We start from the raw sequence: 24364 nt of genomic DNA on the forward strand, positions 1-24364 counted from the left end.
TTTGTTTAAAATATAATGAATATAGGATTTTACAAAAGAGTGAAATAAAAACGATTGTATCTAGATAAGGTTAATAAGTATTTGAATAAACAATATATAATGAAGCTAAATAAATAAATAGACCGATTTTGATTTAAATATATTTTGCAATCTTAAAGATATACTTATCGTATTAATCTCAAACCGGAGTTTATCATTTTTGTGGTTTATTGCTTAAGAAAACATTTGCATAGTTAAGCCCACAAAATATTTTTATTTTACATTTTAATTCATTATTAAATAAAGTTATATTCATACAGCTCTTAACCTCCCTGTGTAGTATTGCTTATTTCGAGATTAGATGAGCTATTTCGGGGCCATTTTGATTCTTGACGCGAGGAAAGGTAATCCGGGTTTTACTGCTAGTATAAGCAGTATCCAACTCATAATATTTAATGTGTATACGTGCATTCCATTTATTTAATGGAAGTGTCCAAAAGAAATTCGTTTGCATACTTAATGCGTTGTTAACAGTCTTGAAATTTAATAACTCCACACTGCAGACAGACATCCATGTCATCTCCTAGATTCATTGGGGGTAACAGTTTGTACATGTTAATGACGGTTTATACAGGTGCTCTTGCTCTAGTATATTGAGTTAAGCTACGACACATCCACTTTGCTAATAAATCATGTATACCAAGGTGCCAGACATAAGTAAAGTTAATTACGAAAACGATACCTATGAATTTATCTTCCTTGTTTACACACCAAATGTATTAGACACTATTAATAGCTTTCTAGATCGTTTGATCACCGTACACTGTTAGCCAATTTTCGCAAACTATATCTAATTAATATTGTGTACATGCGTATTTTAGCTGATGTGGTTGGTTAATTAACATACCTATAGAGATTTATCTGTATATAGACCTAAGAAAGTAAAAATTTCTGTTTAGTGCTCTGGCCACGCCCAAGAATCGAACCAGGGTCTCCTGTATAATAACCAATTGCCGACATCAAACCTCTCTATTAATGCAACTTAGTCAAAGAAGAACCATGCTTTTAAAGTCATATTTACATCAGTTTATTCAACAACGAAGCCATAATAGCCCACATTTTGCACTACTTGTCACCCCTATTTCTCCATGAGGCTTCAAAGACTTTCATTTTGTGAATCCAAGTTTGAGTGTCAATATAGGATATGTAAAATAATTTTCAATAAACATTTCTTAAATGCCCTCTCTAGAAATTTGATTCAGGTGGAATAGTGGTATAAATATAATGAAACGGCCTTTTACAAGTCAGATCCCATATGAAAAATGTTAACTTCATATGTGTTAAATTTTGCTACATATGTGCTAATGTCTGGACTAATTAAGTAAGTGTACTAGGTTTTGAATCATTTAAAGACTTGTAAGCACGTAATAGCTAATTATATATAATGAAATTGTTTTGTACTTTGAGTCTTTAAAATTTTACGTCTGCATTAGTTCAAATTCTTTTTGGAGTCCATTTTTTCTGCTTCATGGACACATGCTAATTTCAGATTTACAATGTCTAGATCTTCATGGAGTAGGGTTCAATCTAATCTTCATTGGAAGAATTTAACATTTAAGTAAGTGGCATTTGTTGCAATTACACTTGTTAAATTTGCAACTTTCTCATTTATATTTTTATCGGTTCATTGATTTTTCACTGGCATATATACCATGTACTATATATATAGTGATCTACTTAGGCTCATGAAATTTGTTACTTGTTTTCTGAAGTGAATTTCATAAACCGATCATGCAGAACAATGTTTCTTGGACAAACTGCAAAATTGAAATCTATCAAAATATTGATCTTGCTCCAAATTGAAAATTTTATTTTCACCTTTTGACCTTTATAAACTTAAGAAGGGCCTGGAGAAAAATCATAGCGTTTTGAATAACAGTAACATACAATATGAAGAGTTGCAGACCCTAAGGCAACTTTATTAATATCGTTAATCATTGATACCATTGGCCTTCGCTCCTTTCTGCTGAATTTATGTTATGCTATAGTAATATGTGCTAAATATAGTAAACTGAATGAAGATTCTTATGTGCCAAATTATCGGTGACATCAACTGATTGTCTGTAGTACACACTTGTTTGTTTGTTTGTTTGATTAATTAACATCCTATTAACAGCTATGGTCATGTAAGGATGGCCTCCCATGTATGCTATATGTGTAGCATGTATGTTGTGTGAGGTGCATGTTTTGGAAGTTCTTATATAGGGAAACTGTTGCCCTTTTAATAGTGCTATATCAGTGAAGCATGCCACTAAAGATACCAAGCAACACACCCCATCCGTTCACATTATACTGACAACGAACTCCCTGTATGCTGAGCGCTAAGCAGGAGCAGAAACTACCACTTTTATAGACTTTGGTCAACTTTGGTCAACTTCCGTGTGTCTCGGCCAGGTGACATATAACCAAGCTTCCTCACAGGGGCGAGTGCTCAACCAAAGGCCAAAAGTAAGGTGGTGTCAAGGGAGGCACTTGGAAGAATGAAGTAATTTAGAAAGTAAGAAAAGATAAGATCCTACATAAAGTCGCCTTTTACGATCATGCAATATGGGTAGCAGGTACATTTCTAATGCCCTACCTGCAGGGCTGGTGCAGTACACACAGCATTCATACTCCAAAATGTATATTTAATGGCCTGACAGGTATATAAAAAAGATTTGTAAAAAATTACATGAGAATGAGACAGAATGAGAAATACAGATTATACATCTCATAAATCAATCTGTCAGACTGACATTGTTTATGTGGCATGATCATATTTGAAGAGACATACAATAACGTTTAGAGTAAAACTAAATAATTACTAAGTAAATTCTGTTATTAAAAAGGAGTCTAAGCATGTATAATTAATTGCGTTGCCGTAACTGATGTAGGTGATGATTTGTAACACATACACTTAGGTCAGGTCACTTGTCTCATATAACACTATGTAAAATATGATATGGGCCAATGCATGAAGAATAATTATAAATTTTACAGCACAATTACGGGGGTATTTCTCAGTTTTACTGAGTTTGCACAGCTATAACATTGTTGTTAGCTATACATACAGTACTTGAAGAAGAAAATTGGTGTCGTGTTACTTTTCAAAGTTGAATTTAATAATCATAGTTTTAGATTCAGAATAGTTTAACCTTTTAACTAGTTTAGTGATGTAGGATTTTCACAGAAAAATGCAGTCAATAAATGTACCAGTACCTGTTAATGTTGCATTACCTGCAGTTAGATTGGGATTTGTACCAGCCCCAATATTGGTTCCACCAGGATATACCATTGGGACAAACAAAATTATGGTATGCATGCATCTTATGGATTTCTGATCACAAAAAAAAGTTTTACTGTAATTATTATGAATTGAGCTCTTGACTGAAAGTTAGTATTTGATTGTTTTATGTCTGCTGCATTCCCTATTATTTTTCTTGCAGACCGTCAACGTGCAGATGAATCGAAATCAAAGAAACTACAACCATCGCGGGAACCGTGGCGGTGACAGAGATGGCAGAATGAATTTCAATAGGAAGGGGCTTCTTGGAGAACCACCAGGGATGGGAGGGATGAACGGTCCTCAGATGGGAGGAGGGCTCGGTATCCTTGGGAGTGCTCCCGGACAGGGAATGCCAGGCGGTAATATCTCTGGACCGTTAGGAGGGATGAACCAGAATAATATGTTTGGTGGAATGGGCGGAGGGATGGGACAACAAATGGGAATGGCTCAAGGGAGAGGAGGAATGGATCAGTCTCACAACCAAAACGACATGAGCCGGGGCGGTCAAGGTGGTATGAATCAAGGTAACCAGGGTATGATGGGCATGCAGCAACAGATGGCAGCGGCTGCAATGAGAGATTCACAGCTTCAGCTGGTCAGTAACCTGATCCAACAACAAGGAGGCATGTCTTCACCCATGATGGGTGGGCCGAATCAGGGTGGAATGATGAGCGGTGGTCAAGGCATGGGAGGTGGTGGAGCTGGCCTGCTGGGCATGGGCGGTATGGGCATGAACGAGATGGGCCGGAGCAACGAACGGCGGAACAGTGGGGGAAACAATATCCCATCACTGTTTGATATAAACACAAAAAAGACCGGACTCCTGGGGAAAAGAGGAAACACAAACAACCGAGAACGGGAGAGCCGATTTTCAAACCACCAAAACAACAACAAACGGATGAGGCAGAACAACCAGGGGGTAAGTTTTGTGTATACTGTGACTGCATGCTCAATGGTTTTGAAAAGCATATATGTGTGTTGGTTCATTGGCTAATTTCTGTCCCAACTTTCATTTGGAGGGTTTCATACGATTGATTATCATATACATTGTTTTACTAAATTGTCATTGTCATTGTATGACATTCAGCTGACCGTTTTCATATCATGTAAGACTATTTCATGATATAAAATTGTATCCTAATGAAGTTGATAGACTTATTAAAATGGTAAGATCCAAAGGTTGAATTGAAATATCAACACATGTATACATCTATTCTGATTTCTTAATAATAAATTTAAGATATCGGGTAATTATATAAGCTGTTTTTCATAACAAAAAGTCTTAACCTGAAATAAAAAGGGATGCTAAATGCTAAAAATTGATTTATTAGGACCAACTGCCAGATATATGAAATAGTCGCTTTTATTTTCATGATTTCTAGATATTTGTTTTGAAGTTGCATGATATACTTTACATACTGGTAAACTTATTAAAATTGTTTGAAAAGTATATTTGTTTATAATTGTTTGAAAGGTATATTTGTCTATTTGTTTGTGACACTGGATTACAAGTGCTTGTATCATCACAAAATACTATTTGAGAGTTATACATGACTTGCTAATAGGCTGACAAGTTTACAAACCTGACAAATGACAAGTTTAAGATTTTCTCATGTCCAAATGCAACATACTAGAAAAAACCTTACATATACAGCTCCAGTGTAATTCAGTTAGCATGGAGTCTGTTATTCCGAAGTCTGTACTCTGAACCTCAGATCAGAAAAATATATGTACATAACATATGAAATAGACGAGGGAAAATTGGCAGAACTTTCGACCTAAAATAAAAATTGCGCTGGTATAACACAATTGTTTCTGGTGTAAACAACTCTCTGGAATGTTGGTACCCATTGCTTGTTTTGTACAAGTTAAACTTGTTAAACTTAGATTGTGCATTATTTCTTCTGTGACATAAATTAATAAGTCTATCTCTAGCCCCTTTTAGTCCCCACTCTCAGTAAGCTGATGCAATGGAAATATACTTCTCTCTTAGTGGCATTATAACAGAATGGCCAATTCTACTTTGCATTCATGATCATTTCAAGTGAATGAACACCTTGACCTGCAGAGACAACTTTGAAGAGAAAAGTATGCACCTGAAATACTTGTATGTGTTATAGCATACAAATCAACACCCTCTTCATTCTTAAAAGTGTCCACGAAAAATCAGTTTCCAGCTTCCTCTCTCATCATGATACATTCTGTCTAAAAAGCCATCAGAAATCACCAAAATTTTAATGATATGAAGCTCCTGTGCATGCCATTTGTGCCATTTCTGGGTTAATTTTAGTTGGTATATACACAGAAAGATACGGTATACATGTAATTGCATCATTTAAATCTGTAATATAATTGACATTTTTGTTGCTGAATAGTAGATTCGATTGAATTAATAATTTTTGATTTCTCTGACTGGTGTTTTATTATTTATTATTATAATTCGGGTAAAGTAAAATATACATTGTTGTTTGTCCATCATTTTAGTTTGATTGAAGGTTTAACTTCAGGTTTGAAATTGGTGTGTATTTTTTGTTTGTGATATACAATCATGCTGCCACCATTGACTCCACGACCAAGAGCACACTCCCTCAGCAGTCCTTGTGTTGCAGTCTAATGACTTATTTACCTGTAGCGGTAGGGAAAGGCTAATTTCCTGTTCCGAAATTCTTGCATAAATACAATTTCAGTGACTAATTTGCCTTCCCTTGATCCCTGTCCTCCTGTCCCAGCTCTCTGATGTATATTTGTCTAAACCATTCTTCCAGAGTAAAAGGATATATATGTATTGTACAATGTCATTGAAAACTCCCAATTTAGTTCAGTGTGATCTTGATTGACATGGTGTGTTTTCACTTTTTGTCCATAATTTGAATAACTCATGACCATTCATTCATGTATTCACCATTCACCATTCACTCATCTGTCATTAATCCATTCACTCATTGTGTATTCAACTATTTGTTCATGTCTGTGACAGTTCAATTGATCGGATCCTAAACTTTGGGCCCCCTATCTTGTCCCCCTTTCAGCAATCCCCTAGAGGCTTTCATCAAAATCGACAAGGTCAACAATATCGTCAGAGTCGCTGGAGCGATCGCAGCCCTACCCGAGCTGGCGGTGCCCGCCCCAGAGAGCGAGAATTCCGACGTCCATCAAGCAGGGACTCAAAATATTCTGACCGTTCCCCGAACTCCCGCACTTCGCGGGACAGGCGGGAATCAGGTACTGTAGCTCTGCTGCTTTTCTCATTTTGCAGTTGCCTCCCCTTTACTGCTTACACATCTTTGTACTTACTATACATCTTCTTACATTTGTTAATGCTTTGTCTTTGATTATTTTTATATTCTTGATAAAAGATGACAGTGTGTGTCAAATCCTTTGTCATGGTTGATCAGCGTTACATTATACAAGTTTTATTTCAGAAATCAACCGTTACATGGAATGCCTATTTCTAGGATTAGAATGCAAAATAATTTTCACCTCACAACTGTAACAGCTTCTTGAGAAATCAAATATGTTTTTCCTACTACTATGCACTTGTCAATTTTGACAGTGTGTTTACTGCGTCCCTGCTGTTTTCATAATTGAACTAAATCATATTTACACAGGATGCGCCAGTTAAATATGTAAACAGAATCCAAGCACTTTCTATCATTTATTTCCATACTGGTGCGGGCTATATACCCTGTATAATACATACACACACTAAACAGCTGCTAATCTTTCTTTGTTCCACCTTATTATTGAACCTTTTGTAGCCAGTGATCAAAGTGTGTTTTCTGTAGAAGATAATATGCATGCTATTTCTGATAATGTGGAAATTAGTCTTTGTTATAGGATAACACATTCCTTCTCAATATTTTCATAATAATTAGAAATTGATCATGAACTGTGTTCCAAAAACCCTTCGTGAAGCTGAGCTATTTAAAACCTTCCTATAGATGTAGCCCTGCTATATTTTTTTCAGACTCTGTTTCATACAGTTTACCGAGCTCTGCATTGATGGATCAATGCTTCCCTATTCCTTAAATATTTAAAGGGAAATTTCGTCCTCAAACAGAATCTTTTCAACACTGGATCATCAAATACATTTTATTCTTTTCAAAATTCCAATAATTTAGTGGGTCAGGTCTTGGTTTACACGACTTTGATTTGAAATTATACTTATGCAACAACTAAGTTACAAAGCTCCTGAGGGCTTTAAGGCAGTCATACTTACCCAGCCTATACTTGACGTCCACTACTTTGTCTCAACATTCATTGTCTATTCAATCAACAATTATTACTTTCATTGATTACTTTTTTCAATGCATTATATCATATGAAGTGTGAGATACATTTGTATCTTCTAGCTTTGTATAAGTAGAATATGTGATATTTGCCATACTTCCTTATGCTCACATCTCTTTAGCTGGAATTTTATAGTTACTGCTAGACCACCTATTTTTTCTCAGATTTGATACATAGATCTCATTAACAAGATGTGTGTTTGATTAGTTCAAACAGAATTTCTTGTATTGGATTCCAAAACCTTTAGTTACACTGTGTCTGTTTGCAAAATGTGTGGTGTTGATGTGATTGTCTCCCTTGTTATTTCTGTCTTGTTACCCTTCTCTGAGTCTCTCTGTTCTTTCTGATCTGTTTTTATAACACAACAACATATATATGCCATTGGTACATGGATTTGGTGGTTGGCTATATCAAACTATTAATCACCTTCTTTTATGTAAATGTCTACACATTTCTTCCAAGATTTCTTCCATAATTACAGTGTTACACAATTTATATTCTTTGTATTACTTGACATCAATTTGAGATTTAAACATACCTAATGTTTATATTGCTTTTTCAGAATTTAGAAATCTGTACCAGTACATGTCATTTCAATTTGTAATTGTATAATTTATGCATATTGACATTAACAACATGATACATCTCTGTATACTGACAATTAACATTATGCGTATCATTTTGTTTCACTTAATTGATGGATAAAAAAACATCCTAATTATAATAATTAGTAACAAGTGTAAATTGTATTACCTTGGCATGACCTTGTCCCATTTTCCCAGTATCACTTAACTGTAGGTCCCTAATATTCTCATAGAGGTCCCAAATAGTCTTGCCTAATATCTGATTTTGTATATTTCTCTGATCTGTCGATTGTATTGTGTTTCAAAAACCTCTTTATATTCCATTTTAAGTCCTATGTCAAGTACACTTCTGGTATTTTTCTAGCCTAAGATAAAGGTTTAGTTGAAGTTCATATTATAGTGCTACTACTTGTAGCTTATAGGCTTTTTAGCATCACAGCTGATGATCCATATACTGTTTAACATGTCGTCCAAAAACTTTTTAACAAGTCCTAAAACACAGCTGTGATGTCATCCATTGTTGTTTGGGGTACTTGCTTATATGTAAATTATCCCTGGTCATACACTCATTATTGGATCATGGACATTGCCACAGTGGCTGATCGGTTAAGATGTCCAAATATTCCACCTCTAGTTATCAAGTTTAAAAGCCACAAAGGGCAATTTTCAGGCATATACTGACTGCAGGTGGGTTTTCTCCAGTTATTCATCTTTCCTCCGCTTCCAAATTTTGGCACACCATGAAATAACCTTGGAAAGATTTACAGGTTTTCAATGGATCCCAAGACTACGTATATACCCAGTCCTACTCTCCAACACATTTTAAAGTATCTTGGCATCCAATATATAACTCAACCTTACCTCTGTATTATTTTGGATCCCAGGCTTGTCGGGTTCAAGATCAACCAATCTGATAAAAAAAAAATTCCATTGATTTCTTATCTAATACAACTTGACATAAATCAAATTGTTTTCTTCTGTCTGCATGCACTTAATATATATTTCCTGCTCTACTAGTCTGTAGATTGATGTTCAATGTGCATGGAGGAGTATACCCTTTCAATTGTACCCTAATTGTTGGAAATGTACAGGCTGCCCATACGACTTCTCTCATCTGTCATGAAACACAAAGTGCGATTAGGATTTCCATATGATCTTAATATAACCCATGAACTACTCAAACAACCTCACTGTTTACCTTAAGACAACATGTTGTATAGAATGTGACTTGCCTGTCAAGTTTCTAAACAGAATCATTTTGCTATATCACTATTCATCAACATGACTTTTATAGGTTCATCATCAAGAAAAGACGAGTCAGAAGAATACGATCCTGCGCAGCCCACAGAAGAGGACGACGAACTTGATGTTCCAGTATGTAGTTTAATGCTGGCCATGGGATATGGTCCCTAAATCTGGATTGACTATTCGTTCCCTTACACAAAAATTATGGATTCAAGCTAAAGATTATGTATTTGATGTAAAGATATATATGGACAATTCGTATAATTTCATGGCTATACATACATATATAGATGCATATGGATTAAAGGCACAAATCAAATGTGCATTATAATTTAGTGTTGATTCAATATATATATAATTTCTTTCAAAGTTCTGAAAGTAAAAAAAAAAATAAAAAAATCATTGGTAAACTCTGAGATCCTGAGTGGTTGTGTCACAACGTTATGTAACGTCAGACTTCAGAATGACCAGGAGAAAAAATGGCCCTTAAAAGGTCTTGCTTAGCTTGGAATTTGAAATTAATTTATAGAAGCTTAAGATTTGATAATTAGTACATTTGTATTTGGTTCATTCTACATAATTAAACACCCATTATTTTGTTTTGTAGCCATTGGAGAGTGACCCAGAGGATGTCCTGATACCAGAGGTGACCTGTTCAGGTGAACAATGACGATAAACTGCCCAAGGACGAGGATGCTGAGGAATCCATGGAAGAAGAAGCCAAGTCTCCAGGTTTAGCTGAGGGAGGTGACTCTAGTCTTACCATCACACTGAGTGGGTCTGGTCGGTCTGTAAATGATGGCAATACAGAGGTAATCACCAGGGAAAACTACACCTATATAATAATCTACAGTAAACTAACATCATTTTTAAATCCATACCTACATACTCTATAATAGGAAATATTTGTGGATATTTTCGCGGGTATGGAGCTTTTATATCAAGTTGTAGAAATGGATTGACGATAGAACAATGAAAATAATATTATATAAAACATGATTTTTTGTTTTTATATTCGTAGCTTCATGCTGGCTAAATACCATATTTGACCCAATTAGCGCCCAGGGCATTATAAGAAATTGAAAAAGTTCTAATGAGATGAAATGATTGCAAATCTATTTGTGTAGTTTTTGTCTTATTTATGCGTGGGCAATTGAAAGTTAGGCCTCAAAAAGGGGGAGGGGCACTTATGGGGACATGGGCACTTATTGGGTCGAATACAGCATCTCATAAAAACTCAAAATCTTATTATACCTATCAACATGGGAGATAACTCTAATGATCATATCCTTGTGGTATTGTAGAAGTAACATATCACAGTAAGGAATAGGTTACCTCCCTTCGGTAATTTATATGTTACCAAATAGAGTAGACTACACAGTTTTCATAGTTTCAGTCTGTATTTATAGGGTAAGTCAACTTAAAGTGAAATTAAACCTCAAAAAGGGGGAGGGGCACTTATAGGGACATTGGCTCTTATTGGGTCGAATATGGTATGCAAAAATGCAAACATAAGTTTGTTGACAGTAGTTATCATTGTAAAGGTTATATAACTAAAGTTGTAATAATAATATGTTGCTAGTAGATATTTACACTAATTGATGTTACAGAAAACAGAAACGGAGACTAGCCCAACAAAGAAATCCAGTAACTACTGCCATGCCTGTGGTGTAGAATGCCGTACAGAGGAGGTGGGTAAAATATCTATAGGTTTTCTCTCAAAAAGGCTCTTTTGAAGGAAAAGAAACCTATTCTATTGTTATGAATACTTTTATAATGGAATCCTGTCAAGGTTACCTTTTTGAAAAAATCTGAAACATTTGCATTTCTCTAGTTCATAAACCTTTGAAAAATCTGAAACGTTTGCATTTGAGTTTTATTTCTGTGTGATGTCCTGACATTAGTGATAGATTGAATTCTGTTTATGGCTGTGTTAACACCTGATATAAAAGATAGGTTGAATTCTGTTTATGACCATGTGATTATCTGACATTAGTGATTGTTTGAATTCTGTTCATGACTGTGCGAATACCCGACATAAGTGATAAGTTGAATTCTGTGTATGACTGTGTGACATAAATGATAGGTTGAATTCTGTGTATGACTGTGTGACACATTAGTGATAGGTTGAATTCCGTTTATGACAGGGTTTTGCCAAACATATGAATGGTAAGAAGCACAAGGTTAGGATGGAGAGTTTGCTTACTCTGCACCAGGAGAAGTCAAAGCAGTTTGAGGCAAGGATCAAGGCAGAAGAGCACCTTAGAAAGATTGAAGGCAAACCAAGGTAAGCTGGATCAACTTCAAACATGCAGATGCATTAAAAATAAGACAACATTTCTATTTTCTAGGGTCCCGACAAATTTCAACCTGTATAAGTCACCTGGCTGAAAAGACCATTTTCCCCTTTTTCTTGTATGAAGTTTATAGACAGATTTGACTGTATTTTGAAAAACCTGCTGTTTTCAATTTATTGATGAAATTAAATCAATCGTTAGACTATGGAAATAAAGTTTATATTTGAGCTGATGTAAAAAGAAATTTCTCTGTACACCCTCCTTAGATAGTGTATTTGTGAAACATCCACTACACCGAAGTCATTTATGACTGATCAAGATACAAAACTTGCTAAATGTCTTGAGTATTAATCCAAAATATTAATTTTGTTATTTACCATGATTTATTAAGATATATATATAGTAAATGTGTTATATGTGTGTGTATTAACACTTTTGTTATAGACATGAGAGACGTAGCAGTGGCGGAGATGGCAGCCGATACCACAATGTCTCCGGTGGGAGGTACTCCAGAGATGTAAGTGTTATTTCAGGAAAAGCTTGTAGGCTATTTATTGGTTGACACTTGATATCCTAGTCCTAATTACAGCTGAGTCTAGGATATTTTATAAACATTTCAGCATCCATAAATGAGGAAGCTACTGGAGCTTTGTTGAAATAATTCTTTAAATTTGTGTTGTATGACAATGTGCTCATACAGCAGATGTCATTACTTAGAAATGCAGCTACTTGTAGATATTTTGTGTGGGCTTCTGTTGTATAATTTTGTAGAGTTTTTGATTTAGTCTATAGCCGATGATAATCACACAAAAACATCAAGATAAGTCCTTTTGAGTATTACTAGTTATAACAAAATGGCAATAACTATTGAAACTTTCAGACTTAAAAGTTTCCAAGTTTGTAAACGTTAATATCAGCATTAGAGGAGTTGTTGAAGTTTTTTAAAATTAAGAATGAGCGATTGATTTTATATTGATGTTCAAGTACTGATTAAAAATCAATTAAATCTCAAGTTGTGCTATATTATCCAGTTCCAATAGGAACAAAAGTTGACAGTGATGCTCAGGTATTTGTTCACAGCAAGTTGCTATTAAAAATCAGAATTATATAAAATATTTATATACAACTCCATCACACACATATAGTACTGTAGAATTTTTTTATCCTCAGCTTTCACAGAAAAAGAAATATTGAATAGTATTTGTCTGTCAGTCACATTTGTTTTCTTTTTAAGAACAACAACATTATTAAGTGATTTTCTTGAAACATTGTAACAAGATGTATTGAAAAGTTGGATTTCTGCTTGCTACAAGTAACATTAAGTGGAGATCCTTGGTAAATCAAAAATGCTATTTAGGCTGTCTCTGTGAATTTGTAATATCTGTTATAAACATAACTTGGTTACAAAAAATCTGGTCAAGTTGTTTACCCTTTCTGGCAGATATAAATTGACAGAGTTTGAGTTATCTCCTGTTAAACAAAAACAAAAAAATCTGCAATTTTTTGTTAAATAAAATGAAAAAAGTTCTATTCAAATACGAAAACAAGGTTAATAACAAGGGCACAAGCAAGTAAGATTAACATTTCACTGGACCAAATAATGGAGTTATAGCCCTTTGATTTGTATGTCTTTTGACAACTTTTGTAAATATTGTCCAATATATTTACTTCAATAATAATGCTATATCAACAATAGATCCTGAAAGTGGGGGATGTATTGAAATTCTACAAACGTGCTTGTTTATATAACTTAGGCTTCAAAGCTTAACATTAAAAGTAAAATGAGAGAATAGGTTAAAGATTAATAAAAGAAAATCACATATATTTTATGTAAAGTGATACACTGAACATTTCTCTCGCTTATTTTAATAGCATTGTACACATGTTGTCATGTTCTCATAGTACTGTACTATAGGAATTAATTTTTGCTTCACATCTATTTTCTTATGCTTTAAAAAGTTTTTTTATCTATATTATATTTCTCCATATATTACATGTATATGTTTTATTCCAAAATTCTGAATTTCTGTTCTAGCATAATGATTACTATCATATCTACTGTGCTCCGCTTTCTTTCTAATACTTTATTCCATTTACTGTAAATACATTGGATACTGTATCTTCTACTTTGAACTCTTCTGTCTCTCTCTCTCTCAAGAACTTTGGTAATACTCCACCTTTGGGTCACTTCCGACACCCAGGACCCACCCACATGACCCCTTCAGGTCAACGACGTGGCAACCAAGGACACTCGGGTGGGGCGTGGTTGAGAAAGGTACCTGCCTAAGATGATTTTCTATTTCATTAATATGCTGCTTTTCATTATCTGTTTACTGTTGCTGTATATGCTGCTAGATTTGCTTTAGTTCTGTTTTTGTGTTATAGTAATTTGCAGCTTTACTTTAGTCTTTGTTCTAGATATCACCCCAAGCTTGAGCAGGCTGTGTGTTAGTTCTCACTTTTAGCTGATTTTCATTTCCTTTTGTGTTTTGTTTCATGTTACTATACATTTAACTCAATACATAAACATTCTTTTGTTTAATTAGCTGTTTTGAGTGTGAAATGATAAAAACTAATTTTAAAGTTTTTAACCTTTGCTATACAGTATACCGGTCATTTCTTACTCTTAGTTTGAACATTATGGTCAGTCTTATTGTGCCAACTTACCATTTTGGAGCAGCTGCTTGAACTACAAATGATGCTGTAATTCATGCATGATATCATGAATTATTGAAAAAATAATAACATGGTAATGTTATGTTGAGTTTGGATGAATTTGTCTTTGGTTGGTTAATTTTGTTCTATTGCTTACTCACCGTAAATGTTTGTTATCACCTGCTGCCATTATTTTCTGCCTGAGTGCCTTAACGTGTCTTACCAATTACATGCCAACTTGCTAGTGATGTCACTTCACAGTTGATGATAATTTTTGTCTCGCCTTATATGATCGTCAAGGAAGGCATGACTAAGTGACAGCAGTATCAACATTTGCATTCACATTTGACAAAGTTAACTGGTTCTGGGTTAAAAACATAGAATTTTGATAATTTGTGTTGAAGTCCATTTTTGACAAAGTGAATCACATCCAATTGAACTGAAACTTTGTCAAGCTATTCTTTCTTTGTTATCAAATTACATGGAAAAAGATTTAGAAAATATATTCTAACCCATTCAGGTATTTTATGGTGAAAAACTGTCAAAGTTAATTTAAATCTGATCTTACAGAGAATTCAGCTCTCTACTACATTTGTATCATTACATTCAATGTGTCCTGCTTTTCTTTTGTCAAATGGACAACATTATATGCAAAGTTGGACAGATGAGACAAATAATTGCATGTAATTCTTGTGTTAACTTGTGTCTGCCAAGTACCCGGTATCTTCAATATCAACGTTAACTTGTACTGATATTGTATACAGGTTAACAGTGTCCAGCCAGGTTTTCTTTGTGGTTTATTTTCTGTATTTGCATATTACAGAGTTATCTGCCCATGTGGGTAGGTATTGATTGTGATGTCATGTGTTTTCAAGTGTAACATCATACTTTTCGGAGAACACAATGTGAATTGCGCTCACAAAATAATGTCTGAACAATCTGTACTATCCGCTAGAGAGCTAACTCTGTAATATGCAAAGACGGAATATCAGCTGATAAGCCATGCCAATTCTTGTGTTTTGACAGACATCACGATATGAGTTATGGCCCAGATGTAATGTTTGTAGCCAAATGTTCAAGTCCCCCGAGAAATTTATCAGACATCTCAAAACACCACACCATCTTGAGGTGCGTTAGATTTCAAATGTTGATAGATGGAGTGAGATAGATAGATTCTGTAGCCATGTACATAGATAACAGACATTAAATTTGCATTGACATAGAGTGAATGCTTTAGTATGTGATAGCACTAGGTCATGTAAATTTTAGTAAAGCAGTTGTCCCCTTTATGACATATCATAATTACTACTTTGTATTTAGAAATATTTTTATACAACCCCTTGTTTATTGTGTCTTGCCCAGTTGCTTCACATCAAATGAAGCAGGGGCATTTCTGTCTGACAAACATTTCTAGATTTAAAAAAAGAATCTGTATACGAGAAAAACCAGACATCTAGTTTATCCTTACCTAAGTCATAAATCTTTTTATAGATAAGATTAATGGACCAAAATAAAACTGTTTCACATACAAGATTTTGATGACTGAATTTAAATGGCTTTAACTAAAGATTTTGAAAAAGAAGACATGTATTCACGTTGCATTGTAACATTCATGTTATAGTGCTCTTTAGATTAAAGAATAATTGATAGTAGTGCTATTTATGAATGATATGCTTGTAAAGTTTGTATAATTTGTGTCATGAATCAATGACTAGAATATTAATCTATTAGCCAAGTGTGTTTATCTAATATTAATTACATACTGTTGAATGTAACAATGTGTATTTGCTTTTGTAGAATCTGCGAGATCGGGCCAGAAAGTCCAGCAGAGAAGAAGATGAGGACAATGGTTTTCCTGATTTTGGTGACATGGTCACTGTTGATACCATTGGATTTGAAGATGATTATTTATCTCAGGTACAATTGAATGCCATGTCTAACTTATTACTTCCCTCAGGTTCTTGCATATTCATTAATGTCAATTTTTTTGCAAAATCAAATGTTTCATTCTGATTTGAGTTAAAAACATAAAAGCATGTTGACTTAGAATGAAATAAAATCCAAGGATGATTTATTTCTATAATCTAAAATCCTTGACAAATGATATGCTACTGGATATGCAAAAAGAAAAGATTTTTTTGTACAAAACATTGTCCTAGACAAAAATGGTGGCCATTACAATTGGCATGGCAGCATTGACCTGTCTGCTCTAGAATGTGTTCACGCTATATATGGTATATGTTATATAAAGGATTATAATTCCAGCCATAATATGTATTACAGGAAAAGTCAGATGATGAACAGGAATCGACAGAACAGGATCAGGCCAAGTACTCTGAAAAGGAAGCTTCAGTTGATATGGATCCTAGTAAACAAGAATATAACCCAGAGGTTGCTGTGGGTAGGTTCATATAACCAGAGGTCGCTGTGGGTAGGTTCAAATGATCCTTGTAAACAAGAATATAACCCAGAGGTCGCTGTGGGTAGGTTCAAATGATCCTAGTAAACAAGAATATAACCCAGAGGTTGCTGTGGGTAGGTTCAAATGATCCAAGTAAACAAGAATATAACCCAGAGGTCGCTGTGGGTAGGTTCAAATGATCCTAGTAAACAAGAATATAACCCAGAGGTCGCTGTGGGTAGGTTCAAATGATCCTAGTAAACAAGAATATAACCCAGAGGTCGCTGTGGGTAGGTTCAAATGATCCTAGTAAACAAGAATATAACCCAGAGGTTGCTGTGGGTAGGTTCAAATGATCCAAGTAAACAAGAACATAACCCAGAGGTTGCTGTGGGTAGGTTCAAATGATCCTAGTAAACAAGAATATAAACCAGAGGTCGCTGTGGGTAGGTTCAATGACCTAGTCAAATGATCCTCAAGTATAAACAAGAATATAACCCAGAGGTCGCTGTTGGTAGTTTCAAATGATCCTAGTAAACAAGAATATAAACCAGAGGTCGCTGTTGGTAGTTTCAAATGATCCAAGTAAACAAGAATATAAAGCAGAGGTCGCTGTGGGCAGGTTCAAATGATCCTAGTTAACAAGAATATAATACAGAGGTTGCTGTGGGTAGGTTCAAATGATCCAAGTAAACAAGAATATAACCCAGAGGTCCCTGTAGGTAGTTTCAAATGATCCAAGTAAACAAGAATATAACCCAGAGGGTGGTTAAACAGTAACAAAAACCCCCTGTAGGTAGTTTCAAATGATCCTAGTAAACAAGAATATAACCCAGAGGTCGCTGTGGGTAGGTTGGTAGGTTCAAATGATCCAAGTAAACAAGAATATAACCCAGAGGTCGCTGTGGGTAGGTTCACATGGACTTTCAGCCTTATTATCAGTCATACCAACACTAAGAGAATTTAGATTCCAAAAATTTCTGCAAGTTAAACAAAAACAAGGGAAGAGTTTTTGGGACAAGAATATCAAGTGAATGGTTATCTTAATACAACCACTTGAGAACCTGTTTGCAGTAACCACTTCTGTCTTTGTCCTACATGTTATAAGTGTATCATGTTCATTACATCAATACATTTTGGTAGTGTTAAGTAGTATTCATAAATCTGCTTTCCAACATGGAAAATAAAACGCAATTTTTCATATGTGGTTTGGATGAACCCTTATCTTGCTTGTTTACTTTAGGTGGTCATGTTGTTGAAAATAATCAAACTCCTTCCCATGTGGATAATTTGTCATAAATTTTACAAATGGTATATTATCAACTTATATAATATGTGTTCTGTTTGCAGGCCAAAAGTTTATAGTGCCAGTTTCTGGTTTCTTCTGTAAACTGTGTCATCGCTTCTACAACAGTGAATCCGCTGCTAAAGTCAGTCATTGCCAGTCAGAGCCACACTTCAACAACTTCCAGGTAATTATATTTCAGGTAAACTGAAAGAGACAGGGGATAGGTGTGGGGGATACAGCACTAGAAGTTCATACTTCCTGTATGGGTGAAACTAGGTAAAAGAGTGTGTTGCATACTAAGAGAGTGACCGATACTTTGAACTTTGGTCTACATTTAAGAAAGTTTTTATCCAGGCTTATAACTAGAACTTTATATATGGCAAGTAGCTTTTAATAGCTTAACCTGCTAGATCCATCTATCATCTAGCTATGGGAACGATATCTTTGTTATTAGTTTCACACACAGTAGGGGACTGCAATATGCTAATTTGTCTTGTTAAATATGTACTTCATTACAAGAATCAGATCAAGATTTCAGTTACCATTTTACATTATATTTTGTTTCATCTGACTTTTTTAGAAAGCCATGCTAACCAAAGCACTCAATAAAAAGAATAAGAAAGCTTACCTATCAGATCCAGCAGCACAAACACCAAATGAAGAAGGAGAATCTCAGTCAGATAATCAGTTAAAACTGGACGTGAAGGATGAAACTGAAGGACAGAATGACAAATTAAACACCATACAAAGTAATGGTGATATCAGTTCTACAGACCAGTCCGCTGATTCGTCGTCAAAAGTAGAGACTGAAACAGACGTAGCAGATATTGATCCAGAGACAGAAGTCAAACTTTTGGAGCATTCAAGTGAGTCTGGGAGTCCCGAGGTACCAGACGATGAGGATAGTCTACTGGAGGAGGAGGAGGAGGAGATGGAAACCGAGGAGGTTAAACCTGTTAATACTAAACTCAGTCCGAGGGGAAGGGGCGGAGCTAGAGGCCGAGCAAGACGGGGCAGGCGAGGGAAAAACTGATTATAATCACATTGAGGACACATCATATAATTAAATCAAGGTTTCTGATTGTCAGACGTCATTTATATATCTGTTGAGACTAATTTAACTTTACTTTTGAAAATGGTCTTTCAAAAGACCAAGAGATTTTTATGTTGTGAAGCTAAAGTAATACTATTAAAGTGGAGATTATGAGAGTGTTGACCATAAAAATGTGGATCTGTGATTAATAAGACAACTATTCATTAACGACTAAGTTTTATGACAGGGTGTTTTTTACGGCAGCCATATTCATTATCTTGTGACGAGACAAGACCTTGTTTGTAATATCCAAGAATTTCTGTTGAATAACAAGGGTAATTGTTTATTATATTGCATAAAATTTTCAAACCAAATTTCTGATTTGAAATTTCTTGATTTATTTGTTTGCTTGCTAAAATACAGAGATGAAGATAGAAGAAAACTAGTTTTGATTCCTTTGTTAGTTCTATCTGTTTGTGTTTCCAACCTAGTCTGAGTGGACTTTTTAAACAAGAGTGCTTATATAACAGCTATTTTTCAAAGAATTCCTATAGGCAGAAATAAAGATTGTGATGTCTGTTTTGTAAAGTTATTGTAAAGATGCATATTGATATGACATATCTCAGAAGAATAGTGTTTGTTTTTCACCTTGAGAATTTTCATGATCATATAAATGAGTTTTCGTGGATATTTAAGAATGATTATTGAATTCAAGAATTTAAATGTATTAATACTTTAATACTCTCCAAGAGTGCTAAACTGTATGGACTGTTGGACTAGTTGTATCAGACATGACATAATTTCATTTTAAATACTGCCACTGATGGACATATCTATAGTTTTGCTATTGAATGTATGTATTTTTTCTTGCCATTAATAAATTATTGCCACCTTTTATACATGTTGTACAGCATTGATGGCACATTTTATATCAGAATCGCCCTCTCTGTGTTTGAATTGTACATGTTTTTACTTTTATCGGAAGATCATATGTTTTCATGGCAAATCACAGTTACATCATCAAATAATTAAGACCATTTCTTTTTGTTATTAATGAATTGTTTTTATTTAATTGCTTACCGGTGTGGAAAGAAAATCATTCTCAGATTAGATTTGTAATTGTATATTTTGATAATGTTTATGATCAAGTTTTATTTCATCCCCGACCTGAATACAAAGTTAATTCTATTCTTTTTTTGCATATTACAGAGTTACCTGCCTTGCAGATAGGTATTCAATATCAATGTCATTTTGTGAGTGAAATTTGCATCGTGTTCTATGAAAATATGATGTTATAGTTGCTAACGCATGATGTAACAATCAATACTTACACACAAGGGCAGGTAACTATGTAATGGGAAAATACAGAAAATGCACTCCAAATAAATTTTATGAATCCAAAAATTCTCATTTAAATTTTTGTATTTGAATAATGTATTAAGTTTTGCACTTTCTGTATGTTTAAGCATTTTGTGATTTTGTGTTTGACTTCTTAGAAAGTGTTGGTGAAAATTTCATTAGACAGTGGGAATAATACCCCTGTAGGGACCTTTCCACTCTAAGCTTGTTCAATTTCATGTTATGTTAGTTTTATTATTATTTTATAAATTCTTTTTTTGTTAGATATTGTATCATATTGAATTTAGATTAGAAATTTTGGCTTTTTGTACGTTAAAGTGATAGTATTTATTTAATGTTTGAATGTTGAATTAGAAGTTGTGATTATTAGTATTATTTGAATGGAGAGTTCTACATTAGCTGGAGAGTTGTTCATTAGAAGACATGTACATTTCTTGTGTTCTGTTGTTTTTTAAAGATATGTAGTACTTGCCTACAAAACCCAAAATCAAAATACTGTATATTTATGTATCATAGTGCTGTTTTTACACATACAGAAATGGTACTTTTTTCTCACCGTTTTTAGTTTAAAACATGTTCAGTAAATCTTGACACCTTATTTAGTAAATGTTTTACCTGTCACAACTGACATATCTGTATATATTCACTGTATATGTTTTACTAGTATTATGTATGTGTTGTTGATAATTTTCAGAAACAATGAAACTAGCTTAAACTCAGATTCACCATTGAATTATAAAATGTCATAGCTGAATTTGAATTTGCTACATTTCGTAAGAATATTATTCTCAAATAAATGTTGCATATCAAGAACTTTATAACATGACACAAAGTTATTATTAAATACAAAACAATTATTAAAACAAATTTGTTGGTTTAAATGAACCACCAACTTCTTTAAAAATATTGTTATGTTTACTGATACATATAACAATTATGAAAAAAGTAATTTTCCATGGAAAAAAGGTGTACGGGTACAGTAAATAAATTCTTCACCATTGATTTTCAGGGTGCAAAAAACTGATATAGCTGAAATTTGTTAAGTTGCATTCTTTTGGGTATTGACAATTTATGTACTGACACACTGCATTTTAACTTTGTTAGTGGTTATGAATCCTTTATGTCATGTCTTTGACTTTAGTGCTTCACTGTATAGGAAGATGCACAATTTTTAGCTCATCAGGCCCCGATTTCTCGAAACAAAATTAAGAACTTAACTCAAAACTTAAGTGATTTCTATGATGTAATCTATGTATTTTAACTTAAGTTCATTTTTGACTTGTGTTTTTTTCGAGAAATCGGGGCCTGGTCTAAAGGACCAAGGTGAGCTTATGCCATATCGTGGCGTCGGGCGTCCATCGTCCGTCCATCCGTCAACAATAGACTTATTCTCATTAAAGGCCCACTATCTTTTCGGAGCAAAATTTAAAGGTATCTTAAAAACATTAATAACATAAGAAAATGCATATCGATGACCTAAGATGAGGTTATGAAAATTAACATTTTATATATCTTAATAAAAAAGTTCAGAAGATGATGATAAGTGTAGTATTAACAGTAAGTTAATAACTTTTGCGACTCTACAAAATTATCGATCTCGTTTTACATTCCCATTTTAAAAAATAAATGCCGCTTTGGAAAGGTAGTGTGCCTTTAACCGCTGGTCGGAATTCCACAAAATTTGACTGGTAGCATCTTTATGGGTTACTGACTGAAAAATTATACAAATGATGGGGCTGACCCCCACCCACTCACCCCCCCCCCCTTTTTCATATAAATTACTTTATCTCCGAAACTATGAATTGGATAGCATATTTGTATGATATCTATAGCATCATTATATGGTTGGGATTCAAAATGAAACAAATCGTGGGGTCAATTTGTCTTTGTGATTTTCTAATCACATCTAAATTACAGAATTACTGAAAGAAAAAAAACTAGGTGAGCGATATTGTTGATACTCACTCTCTTAATTGAAGAAAATAATCTTGTAAAAAAAAATTATGTACATGTCTGTGTTTACCTGATAGATACTGGATTTAGCTAGTTAAGTATTTTAGATAAAAGCAAACAAAGGTTAATTTGAAAATGGAATTAATTCTAAAGACCTTTGTCGTCCTGTGGATCTACCTCTATAGGGTTACACCTTTACCAAGAAAAAAAAACAACATTAAATAGAATGGAAAAATTTAACATACAAAAAATGAACATATACCGAAGGAACTTTAAAGCTTTTAATACATGTGCATGTTTATATATGAAAAATCATGGTTTTCTTCATATGAATATATGAATTAGTTTTTTGAATGCAATGTGAAAAAATGAGCAATTAATCAATTCTGAAAAATTCTTATTGAATTTGGTGAATAAATGTAATTTTTGTTCATATACATCAACAATATAGTGAAAAGAATTTATGTATATGGCTTTGAAAATGTTTGTTTGGTGAAGCAGAAATAGGTTGTCATGTTTAAGTACAAGGTTTATTATATATGACTACGTTTGTATTAGCTATTAATAAACTTTTGATATAATATTGTAAAAAAGTAAATGTTAAGTTGTGTCATTTAGCGAGGTGTTGAAATATTATAATTTTAGTAAAGTCATGAAGTAGTATGATAAAACGCTATTATTTTATGTGTTTCATTCTGACAGCGAAATTTTCAAAGTATTTCAAGTTTGGAAAATAAATCTATTATTTTCAGTAAGAATGTTTTGAATGTTTTCATTGAATTTTGACATTTTCTCGCTATGGTCATGCCGAAACCTAACTGCCATATTCATAATATTTAATGCATAGAAATAAAAATGATGACAATGAAACCTATTTTTAGATGGTTGAAGAAAGTTGGAACACCTCCGGGAAACCACCAACCAGTAGTCAGTACTGGTTGGTGCCCCACATGGGTTTCAAACGTACATCCTAGAGGTGGAGGCCTTATTGTAATATGTCTGGACATCTTATACACTTATCTTATACCCAAAATTGTGCCTGTAGCATGCTGGGTTGATCATCTTTCAAGTTTGTTCAAATCAATTAAATTGACCTTGCTGGGGTCACAATAACAATACCTGGACACTTCATATTGGGCCTGTTCTACACTTTCCATGAAAGATTACCAGGCTGGACAAAATGAAAAAGGCTGAATCTCTACATTTTAGAAATCATAGATCCAATGACTTGACATTTAGCCCATACAGTAGTGTGCTTAGGAAACAGTTAATCAAAGTACTCAAAGTACTGCAAATACAACGCAGCAGAAACAGAAAAATAGAATGAAATCAAATGAATTTCCAAAATCAAAATATATAAACCATATTATGAAGACTTTAATATCAATTATTTCAAGAACATTAAACTGATCACAGAAAATACATATGTTTTGTTTGACGTTTTTCTTAATTAAAGTTCCTACATGAAAACTACAAAGAAAACAAAACTCTTCATTAAAATGAGTTTTTATCCTTAATATACTCTTGTTTCTTATGTTGCACATACACTTATTTTGGTAAAACCATGCACATATGAGGGCAGCCTTATACGTTTTTTTTTGCCTTTACCTCAGATCTGTGTTTAACATTCATTTAAAAACATTATTTCAAAGTAAACAAAAAGGGCATATGATTAGTTTACTTTAAAACTCTTATGTCTATAAGCCTTAGATAGTAAGTCCAATTTGAATTATCATTAACAGAGATTATGTAAGTTGGACAGAGGAGTCACCAGCAGGCAACAGTTGTTCTAGATAGGCTGTGTATTATATAACACTCTGTGTATTCTACCAATCAGAAGGCAGTCTTCCCATGACTACTGATAGGTCCAAAGGAATATTATTCAATGAATAAGAAATTTATGAATGAAATAGTTCAAGAGGTCACCACTAGATGTCATTGTAGGGCAAGTCCTA

The 24364-nt window shown here is 33.9% G+C and overlaps 1 protein-coding gene across 1 annotated transcript; it reads left to right on the top strand.

Moving 5' to 3' along the window:
* Window positions 1-1484: 1484 nt before the first annotated feature.
* Window positions 1485-23167, top strand: LOC138321612 (uncharacterized). The gene is given in 14 exon segments (XM_069265388.1): window positions 1485-1597; window positions 3465-4223; window positions 6334-6526; window positions 9473-9552; window positions 10031-10075; window positions 10077-10235; window positions 11034-11114; window positions 11571-11710; window positions 12165-12237; window positions 13879-13995; window positions 16173-16292; window positions 16659-16776; window positions 18127-18248; window positions 18645-23167. Coding segments are annotated over 13 exon segments (2445 nt in total). The 5' UTR covers window positions 1485-1597; window positions 3465-3479; the 3' UTR covers window positions 19098-23167.
* The last annotated feature ends 1197 nt before the right edge of the window (window positions 23168-24364 follow it).

The sequence above is a fragment of the Argopecten irradians genome, chromosome 4 (assembly GCF_041381155.1).
Source record: "Argopecten irradians isolate NY chromosome 4, Ai_NY, whole genome shotgun sequence".
NCBI lineage: Eukaryota > Metazoa > Mollusca > Bivalvia > Pectinida > Pectinidae > Argopecten > Argopecten irradians.